This window comes from Haemaphysalis longicornis, unplaced genomic scaffold (assembly GCF_048455015.1).
Source record: "Haemaphysalis longicornis isolate Haplotype H1 unplaced genomic scaffold, Haemaphysalis longicornis Haplotype H1 scaffold_1, whole genome shotgun sequence".
Classification (NCBI taxonomy): domain Eukaryota; kingdom Metazoa; phylum Arthropoda; class Arachnida; order Ixodida; family Ixodidae; genus Haemaphysalis; species Haemaphysalis longicornis.
Genome location: NW_027526203.1, coordinates 238,701,584 through 238,711,823, shown reverse-complemented (window position 1 = coordinate 238,711,823; position 10,240 = coordinate 238,701,584). Strand labels below are relative to the sequence as shown.

The 10,240-nt window shown below is 46.2% G+C and overlaps 1 protein-coding gene across 1 annotated transcript in view; it reads left to right on the top strand.

Annotated features, from left to right (window-relative positions):
- The first annotated feature begins 8,419 nt into the window (after positions 1–8,419).
- Positions 8,420–10,240, top strand: part of LOC144142950 (tachykinin-like peptides receptor 99D) — a 405,848-nt gene continuing 404,027 nt past the window's right edge. The window contains exon 1 of the mRNA XM_077674780.1: positions 8,420–9,232. Coding sequence (XP_077530906.1) covers positions 8,465–9,232 — 768 coding nt within the window. The 5' untranslated portion in view covers positions 8,420–8,464. The remainder of the gene's footprint in view (positions 9,233–10,240) is intronic.

The following is a 10,240-nucleotide window of genomic DNA, read 5'->3' as shown; positions in this document are numbered from 1 at the left end:
TAAGGTGGGAAGCCGCCAAAGGTGGGCGAATGTGAAGTTCTTGCAAAAAAGGTCTTAAATGTGCACGCACCTGCGCAAGAATAGGCGCACACGATACAAATGATGCTCACAAGCGGCCGCTGATAATGCTTGCTGCTCGTGAGCACGACATGAAACGACTACAGCAGGACGCTCAAGCGACAGTCCTCGAAACCGAAGGCTCTCGAAGGACATTTGCTGTAGGCTCCGGCCTAGCTGCCTGCCTCCTCGAGCAGCGTCACATGAGCAGCGGTGATAAAGATGAATTATAATTCCCGTCGCATTCACGCCGCATTTGAACCGCTTCCGCGGTCAGTTTACCACAATACAGGCACTGGAGGCCATAGCACAGCATTGCGGTCATGCCCTGCATGGTGCTGGCCCGGCAAGCGGTTGTCTGTACACAGTGTGGTATACGAGATTTTAATTAGTTCGTTTTAATCTTAGTTATTTATTACTGGTCTCCTCAAACCCACTCCCCTCTATAATACTGTATGGCATGAGTGTAAAATAAATAAATAAATAAATAAATAAATAAATAAATAAATAAATAAATAAATAAATAAATAAATAAATAAATAAATAAATAAATAAATAAATAAATAAATAAATAAATAAATAAATAAATAAATAAATAAATAAATAAATAAATAAATAAATAAATAAATAAATAAATAAATAAAACATTAGTGGTGCTCCATAAAATCGGTCACCATCCCGCCCTGCGAAAGTGCATGTCCAGGAAAGCTGTTGTAAACCACTACAACTGGTGATGCAGGAGTACAACGTATCGGCACTCTTTTCGCCGATTTTGCCGTGCCGCCGCCATGATCATTGGTGAGTTCGCATTGCGTGACATTTGTTTACACTGCGACGGTTCGTGGCCGCCGGCATTTCGTTGTTTATGCGTTATAGTCGGTCCACTGTGGTAGGCTCAGCTTGTCCTCCCTGCTTTGCGGCTGCGCGCGACTGGCGTCGTTCCGAATGCGAAGCAAAGATAACGCGCGTAACAGCATTTCAGCAGCAGAACTGTGTCCAAAGCAAACGCTGGGTCCTGCCTAGCCAGATGTATGCGCTCGGTGTCCTTGGCAAGGACAGCTCTATCTAGTGACACTAGTCCTGCCGAGCCTTCAAAGGTAATCGCAAACACAACCTTTACCAGAAACACATATTGGGGGGGAGGGGTCCTATTGTTCAGAGGTTCCTTATCATCCATAAGGCGGTTTCGATGCTTGAGTAGTGGTTTCTTTAATTAAACGAATTCTGAGCTTTATGCTGTATGCCTGATCAGCTTGACGCGTGCGGTCGGCGACTTTGGCCTTACTGGCTTTTTTGCCCTCAGATATGAAACCGTAGGGGTAGAGGTATACAGCTTTGCTCTACTAAATAAAAACGTGTGACTAAGCCTAGAGTTGATAGGCAGATTTAGAATATTCCTCAGAACGCACTGAGCCCTTTAGGGCCCTCCAACCTAGTACTTTCAGGAAATAGGGGAAAGCCACTGGGGCCCGAAGCTGCCTTGCGTCGTTCGCCCGAACGACGAGCTTCACGGGAACCATGTCTGCTTGGACAAAACCCTACTGAGGGTTCTGGAAAACCTCACGATAAAATGACCGCCGTCGCCACTGAAGAGGACGAGGCGTCAGGCCCAGAGTTTGGCCGAGTGGCTTGCGCCAAAAGTATGTGTGAACTCTCTTTTACAGGTACCGCTGAACATCGTAAATTTCACAACCAAGATAAACCTTTCGCTAGCCTAAACGTTTGAGACTTGCAAAAGACAAGAAATCCTGTAATAATTCATTTTCTCTTTTTTACGTTCAAAAAGTGTTGTCCTCTCATTAAAAAGTGCAGAATTTTTATCAGCTATCCTATTAACCGGTTATAAGTAAAATCTTGTAGGAAGTTCGAGAATTCATGAGATGAATTACTACAATCCTTTGCAGAATAAACTTAGTAGATTTGTTTTCGTCATTGTTTTGTCAGTATTGTAGCTTAGTTCACACCCGTCGCGGTGGCTCAGTGGCTAAGGCGCTGTGCTGCTGAGTCCAAGGACGCGGGTTCGATATCCGGCCGCGGCGGCCGCTTTTCTGATGGAGGCGAAAAGCCAAAACGCCCGCGTGTTAAGGACCCCCAGCTGGACTGAATTAATCCGGAACCCTGCACTACGGCGCGCCTAGTCACCTGTGTAGCGTCGGCGTGTTAAACCTCGTAATGGATCCCCCAGCTGCAATTCCAGATATCGCCGGAGGCTTCCTAAACATTCCTAGCCCCACTGACGTGCGTAGGAAGTAACTGCTCTTACTGGAACGGGACACGAACTGTGACAGTTGGGCGGATTATACATTAATGGGGTGGTAGATGATTTAACGGGTTCTTAATCAAAAATGCACATCACTTTATTTCCAAGCGTCAAGCCGACAATCATGCCAGCACAGGAAAATAACGCGGGCCAGTTGGTTCATGCCAAGGGTGAATAAACGCACAAAGATGAGATAACAGTAAAGGAGTGTGTGTCTTAACTGATTTCCTGTAATCCAGTGGCGCCATCCCCACTGTGAGGGCTCCATTGAAAAGAAAAATGTCTCACGATGACAAAAAATTCGAAGAACATAACAAGCAGAACCTGAAAAGCCGGTTGATCATGACCTGCAACCTCCTGCGGTTCCCGGTGCACCTTCCTATATCCTGCGGGCCCATGGCGTTTCTCTCACAAGCAGTTTACGTCCTTTTTGCTTTCCGCATATAAGTTTGTATTTGCTTTTGTTCGGTTTTACTTTCAATTGCTTTTATTTGGGGCAGTTTATAGTTTATCTGCTGCCCTTATTTTATCTACATTAGGGGAATTCCAAGCAAATTTCGTCATTCCCGGTAAGGCGGTGACCAACGTAGAAGTCAAGCAGCCGCCATAGCAACAGCAACAGCAGCAGAAACAAAGCACCAACGACAACAACTTTAACTTAGAACGTATGTCCCTTAAAATCCCGTTTCTTTTTAAAGTTAACAAGGTTATGGGGCAGTGAACATTATTCGCTGGTGAATCATGCAGCAATGCTATTGATTCTACCCGTTTCTACACGTCCTTGCTTCGCCTTGTTTGCCACTATTCTTTGCGCGAACAGCCACGAGCTCGGTCGAAAAATTGCTACATATTCAAAAAATACCCGTTTCCGTACTTTCTGCATGGATAAAAGATGAACGATGCAAGGGCCTAGCAGGTGAGGGCTGTGGCTCTTAAACAGCCCTGAGGAGAAAAACGAAGGTCGGTCGTCCGGCCAATTTTCGGACATGCGGACTTCCCCGCGTCCCTAAAGCTGTCTTCTCTCGTGAGGCACGGACGCTTCGTACAACATTGATGAATCAATTCTTCCAGGGGGAAACGGCTTTTTGCGAGCATGACTGAACAGTTGCGAGCCACTTCCCTCCCTCTTCCGTCCCACGCCAGCTGCTGCGAAGGCAAAATTGCACACAAGTGCGGGGCTTCCTTTCGCGCGTTTTTCTGTTATGCTACAAAGCCGGGTCACGTACCATGTTTTGGACCTGGCTGCGCGGATCATAAACTTGGCCTCAGTTATCCACTGTACTCGCACAAGCAAATTGTACGTGAGGGTTTTTGATTTTACAATATTTGATATAAATTCAGTTTATTTTTGGTTGTTTAACACGCAATTAGGTGTTGTTGTTTTTTTCTTTGTAGGATGACCGGGGCTACAAAAAAATATATGCTAGTGGTCTTCGCGACAATTGCGCACGAGATGCAAAATGTATGGTCGTTCAATTGAGTAACAAGTGCTTAAAGTGAGGCGCCGCCAAAAATGCTCCATCATGTGAAGTGAGTCTGTGTATCTATGACCAGCAGTACTTCGCTCCTTCAAGCCTCCCATGCACCGTTGAGAGAATGCTGCAGTCCAGGAATACTTGGTGTTCAAAGCAAAAGGGAGCGACCGAGTGAACAGCGGCTAAACGTGTGTCTAACGTATGCACTGAACATCATGAAATTTTGCGTTGTTACGCAATTTATCTGGCGGTAAGCCGTGATGTAATTTGTTTCCGAGTAGCGGCAGTGCGACAAGCTGACGACTATCGCGGCGCGCCCAAGTATGTGACGTTGTGAAACTACGTTCTTCCTGCTCCGCAAGCATTCTGAAATAAATAGCTCTCAAGCTAAGAACCTCTTTTAAACACATTTGACTCAATCTAAATGCAGCGGTATTTTTTTGTTAGACAGGGAATGATTTTATTGTAAATTGATTCTTTTAAACTTACGTTATCTTTTCGAACTTTTGTAAGGAATTGGATGATCTAAATGCAGCGGTATTTTTTTTTGTTAGACTAGGAATTATTTGATTGGAAATTGCGTCTGGTACACTGACAGTATCTTTTTGAATATTTCTGAGGAATTTGACGGTGGCACTCGTTGCAGCCTCCTGTCGAAACTGCATACGTTGCGCTGCTGCACTAATTTAAGTTGGTGTTGATCCTTAACTTCATCTCTCACCGCCAGCAATGCACACTCTCTTATAACTTTTCATCACGCTCTCACGCCCGCTCCGGTGTTCTGGAGGGCAGTTTCCTCTAATTTTTGGTGGATAATTTTAAACATCACGAACGCCTTTAAAGAACCTCCCTGCAATGTTTTATTTTTTCGTATGGCTGCGCCATTTACCAAAAAAATAATGTTTTGGTTGTAGTTTCACCTTTCCAACACAGCCTAACATTATTTACGTGTGATGTGAAAAGTCTGAATTTTGCAACTTTCCCATCATTTCTAGCCACACAAAGATAGTCGACGGAAGCTGTTTCCGCAGCCCAAATACCACCTCAGTGCTTCATACCTCAGCCGAATATCTTGATATTCATCTAGCGTACAGGTTTTCATAGTCCAGTAATCGCAGTAGCGTCCTCACAGTCAAAACATCTCCGTCGCCATTTCCATGGCCCTCCATACGACGTCCCAAGGCTACCTCGTCGAACATACATGCCTTTATAGACCATTTCGCCTGTCCTCTATGGTCTTTTACTGCAAGTACCTGATCACTAGGCTTGAAGCCGTGAAGAAGAGAACGGCCCATTTTATACCCCACATTTCAGTGTAACTTAACACAAGCATGAAAATATCCCTCATCCGTTTAAACCGCTTGCCTGAACGCACTCCTCTTTCTGCTTTGAAATTATATTCATGGCACAAAACATCCCTTATTGCTATTCTACGTACTAGCGCACGTGTCTACCCGATTACGCAATCCCTCGCGCTTTCACAGATTCTTCGTCGGACACAAGCATTACACTGATCAGCTCTGCTGCGACCAATTGAACTAAGTCGTGATCTTCCCCACACTACTGGATCCATACCTCACCATGTACTCCTACAGACTACGTGCACAGCAGCAGACGTCCCTTGGCGTTGAACCTAGCACCGTTATTCTACGTTTTCATGTGTGTCTTATTCACCTTGTCCTTTTGTTTTTCTTTTAGATGCGACGTCATCTCATTCACTCGCCTTGTCCCTCCATACGGCGTTGTCGTTGTCCGTCCACACCCCTCCCCCATTCTCCTCGCCGCGCGAGCTGCGCTCTCCGCCGCTCACCCCCTCTCCTCTCCGATAGCGAACACTCTCTCGCGAGGGGCATTGGATTGGATTCGATTGGATTGGTTTGGCTTGGCTTGGCTTGGCTTGGCTTGGATTGGATTGGATTGGATTTGATTGGATTTGGATTCGATTGGATTCGATTGGATTCGATTGGATTCGATTGGATTGGATTGAATTGGATTTGGATTGGATTGGATTTGGATTGGATTGGATTAAAGTGGATTGTGATTGTGTTGCGTCATAGCCGCGCCACGTTGCGTCATAGCCGCGGCAGGGGGTTCACGGCACGTTTCACGCGATGGGAGAATCAACCTAACGGAAACAACAACGGAACCCCCTATGCGTCGCATCTACACAGGGGTTTCCGCGAGGGGAGGTGGGAGTAATTTTTTTTTTTTCAAATTTGTATTCCGTTCTGCGTCTTCTCAGGTGTCCCTTTACCTACCACTGTTCTGGTATTTGGCTAACACTAGTAGCTCCCCTCTCCTGTTTTTCGTCATTTGCGCTTACTGCCTTATCCCAAACCCTTCATGGTATGTAAGGTACCACAACTAAATAAATAAAACTTTCGCAGCGCTGTGTCAAAAAACAGTTGAAAACAAAAGTTCGTCGCTTGCTTCAAATTTGGAGCAAAGCTTTCTTCGCCATTTAAAAACGCCTATTTGCACCAACTTGTCCGCCGATATCAGCAGCAGAGCTTGGTAGGCCTATAGATACACATTCATCAAACGCAGAGTTCTCCACAGTTGTTCCCTGAAAGTATGGGCTCGCCTCAAGTATGGGCCTTAAAATAGCGACTACAAATAACCTCTCCTGGTTCCCCAAGGTGTGCTTCACTCAAAACAAACTTATGTGCCATGCTCTTCAGTTTTACTTTATTTTGCGTAATAAACATTACACAAGGTAATCAGGAAAAAAGCTGGAAACAGCTTGACGGGCCCTGATTACCCTTGGCTAGTTTTGGCAGACAGGGTAGCAGGCATGTTGACAGTAAACACCAGAAATGGAAAATGGGAAACGATATGAAAGATACAACAAAATGGCGACATTTTGATCTCCACAAAAATTCCGCGCACATTTCTGAACGAAATCTTGGTTAGGTCACTGTTAGCATTACACTAATCATTTATCATTGAACGGAGACAGTACTTAAGCATTTGTTTTCCATAGTTTGTACGACACCTGGAGACCTTTCATAATTCAGGGTGGCGGCTATCATAAGAGTGGGTGGTTTTTGTTAAATTCGCTAGCTTTTTTATGGGCTCATCCTTTCTGTTTAGCTCTACTTTAAAAGATTAATTGATTGATTGATTGATTGATTGATTGATTGATTGATTGATTGATTGATTGATTGATTGATTGATTGATTGATTGATTGATTGATTGATTGATTGATTGATTGATTGATTGATTGATTGATTGACGGTTTAGCGCGCGGACGCAACGCAGGCGAAGAGGCGCGCCGTAGTGGAGAGCTCCAGGTTAATTTTGACCACCTGGGGATCTTTAACATGCGCCGAAATCTCGTACACAGAGGCGTTTTTGCCTTTCGCCTCTACCAGAAAAGCGGCCGCCGCGGCCGGGAACCGAACCCGCGTCCTCGTGCTCAGCAAAACAACGCCTTCGCCACTGAGCCACCGCGGCGGGTCTACTTTAAAAGAACGGGGAAGCGTATACCGATATAAATTATCGATCCTTATAACACTGTCGTTCATAAATAGTTCTCTGGTGTGAGAAAGTTACGGAAGATTGCATGCTATGCGTAATGCTCTTTATTCAGTACCAAAAGTTTTCAGATATTTTCTTGAGTGGTTGGGGCCCAAAGAAGGGCGCTATAATTCATTAATGAAGAGAATAATGAATTGTAGATTAAGAAATAAACAAAATTGCGTAAAACTGTACGGTGAAGACGCACAAGTCCACTTACGGGTGATAGTTTGGAGGCAAGGCAACTAATATGATCTTCCCAACTCATGAGTCGGGAAAAGTAAGCACCAAGTGCTTTTTGGGGTGGAAGAATTTCTATTTTTGTGTTGTCAGGTAAAATAGATGGTGGGTCAAACACCTTATTGCTTTATTATAAAATTATTATCTTAAAAGTTATTATAAATTGCTTTTGTCTTGGCAACATTAACCTTTAAATTATTGTTTCTGGTCCATTTAGTAAAACAAGGTAAAGTTGAATTTGCACGGTTGGCTAGAATGCTACCCAAGTCACCGGAGAAGAGCAGACTAGCATTAACCGCTTAAATGACATGCTTAGCGAATTATTAAGTGACCACGCGCTTCATAAGTGACCAGAAAGCTACATTTTGTTAGTCTCTATAGCACTTGCACAGTTAGATTAATTTAAATTAATTTGAACGTTGAAGTTTGGGTGTGCCCCACCTGTTGATATGTTATTGAGATTAGGTGTAATAAAATACCAGCATGGTTACTGCAGTGGTACACCTCGCAGTTTCTAATTTATTTTAGTTTCAACAAGCAATAATCACCACACCTCGACGAAAAAACCTAGTTTTCAGAAGTAATTACACACATTTATTCCAGCCGGCTTTGAACGGAGGCATTAACACGAATGCTCCGCCCATACCACAGATTCCTCGAGTGAACGAAACCTCCTTGAGCTAAAAAGATGACATGAGTTGTATCTGTGCGCGTACAGCGTACCAGCGTACTCACTGGAGGGGAGGGGAGAAGGACGGGGGAGGAGCAGAGTTGGTGACGACGTCACGAGCGGCGGCGCACCGTGCGGGGCGCGCGCCGCGGGCTCCGCAATCGACCTCGGAGCCACACGCGGCTGTGCCTTCGCCACGTACGGGCGCGCGCGCACGCTCTCCGACTGTGACCGCGGACGGCATGGACCAGGAGCCCGCCAACCGGACGGCCGGCAACGGCAGCCTGCGGGCGCCCCCGCTGAACGGCACGGCTGACGACGACGAGCTGTACCAGGTGCCGGTCGAGATCATTGTGCTGCTGTCCTTCTGCTACGGACTCATCTCGCTAGTCACCGTGGTCGGCAACTCCATGGTGCTCTGGATCGTGGCCACGTCTCGGCGCATGCAGACGGTGACGAACTTTTTCATCGCCAACCTGGCCGTGGCCGACATCATCATCGGCCTCTTCTCCATCCCCTTCCAGTTCCAGGCGGCACTTCTGCAGCGCTGGGTTCTGCCAGAGTTCATGTGCGCCTTCTGTCCCTTCGTCCAGGTGCTCTCGGTCAACGTGTCCATCTTCACGCTGACGGCCATCGCGCTGGACCGCTACCGCGCCGTGACAGCACCTCTGCGCGCACGGTGCTGCTCCAAGTTCAACGCCAAGGTGCTCATCGGCATAGTGTGGGCTGTTTCGACGGCCGCCGCGTTACCCTACGCGCTCGCCCTGCGCGTCATCCTCGTCTACGACTCGGTGTCGGGCGAGGTGTCGCGGCCCTTCTGCATCAACGAGGTGCTGCCGCCATTCGCCTGGAAGGTGTACAATCACGTGCTGGTCGGGCTGCAGTACTTTCTGCCCCTGTGCGTCATCTGCTACACCTACGGGCGCATCGGCGGCGCGCTGCGCAACTCGCGCACACCCGGAAACGCCGAGACCGTGCGCGACACCAACATCATCCGCAACAAGCGAAAGGTCAGTCCTTCAAAGTTTAGCAATGCGACACGAGCTGCACAGCAGGTCTTCCGGGGTTCTTCCGACTGAGTTTGCTCCGCTGTTACCTACGTAAGCTAGGTTTCTGAGTGAACAAAATTTGTTGCTCTTGATGGGGAAACCGAAAGCATAAGAGCGTGTTACTGTGTCACATTGCGAAAGGTTTCACATTTTACTCATGGGAACCCAGAAATGGCTTCGCATGAGTTTCTCATCCGAGACTTCGCGGTTTTTTCTCGCTTGTCACCGTCACTTTTAGAAGTACACCAGTTACCTTAAATATAAAATGACACTCGATAAACGACGTAAATCCATTTTGCGGGAACTCAATACTTTTTAAGAATTTCGAAACTAATTTTCCCGTTCTGGTTTTTCCACCTTGGCGCTTGGCATGAGCCAAGTCAATTGGCTTCTCTGTCACGGAGCCAGTAAATTGAATTGAGCCTTTTGGGAGCGATGAAAAACTGCTGCCGTTTAAAATACTTCGAATATTATGGAAAAAAGCTTTCCTTCCCACTTGCCTTTATGACGTTGATGCGCTATTTTGACCCGTGGCCGAGGTGCCAGTGCAACAAAAAAGTAGGTATCAGAAAGAAAGACCTGCCGCTCTTTTCCGCTTCTCTGTGAATTTATATGCGTAGGTTTCACAACGCGATATGCGTGGAAAAATTCTTTGAATCCAGATATTGAATACACTCGACTTTCCGATACCTTTTCCAACTTAATCGAAGTTATTTCGTGCGTCTTTCTCGTCCGCATTACAGAATGCAACACTGTAGCTTGAAAAGAGTGAAAGTAATATTTTGGTTGCGACCACGACGCCAGCCGCGGGCTACTTGTCTTTGTCGTGATATGTGTTTTAAACTATTACACTGGACGCAGTGTAAAAATATGAAACCGGAATACGCAAAACGGAGCGCTACTTTCGGTCCCTTTTGTGTATCCCCATTCGTAGTGACCCTATAGGCTCAGAATCTGTTCACGCCGCGT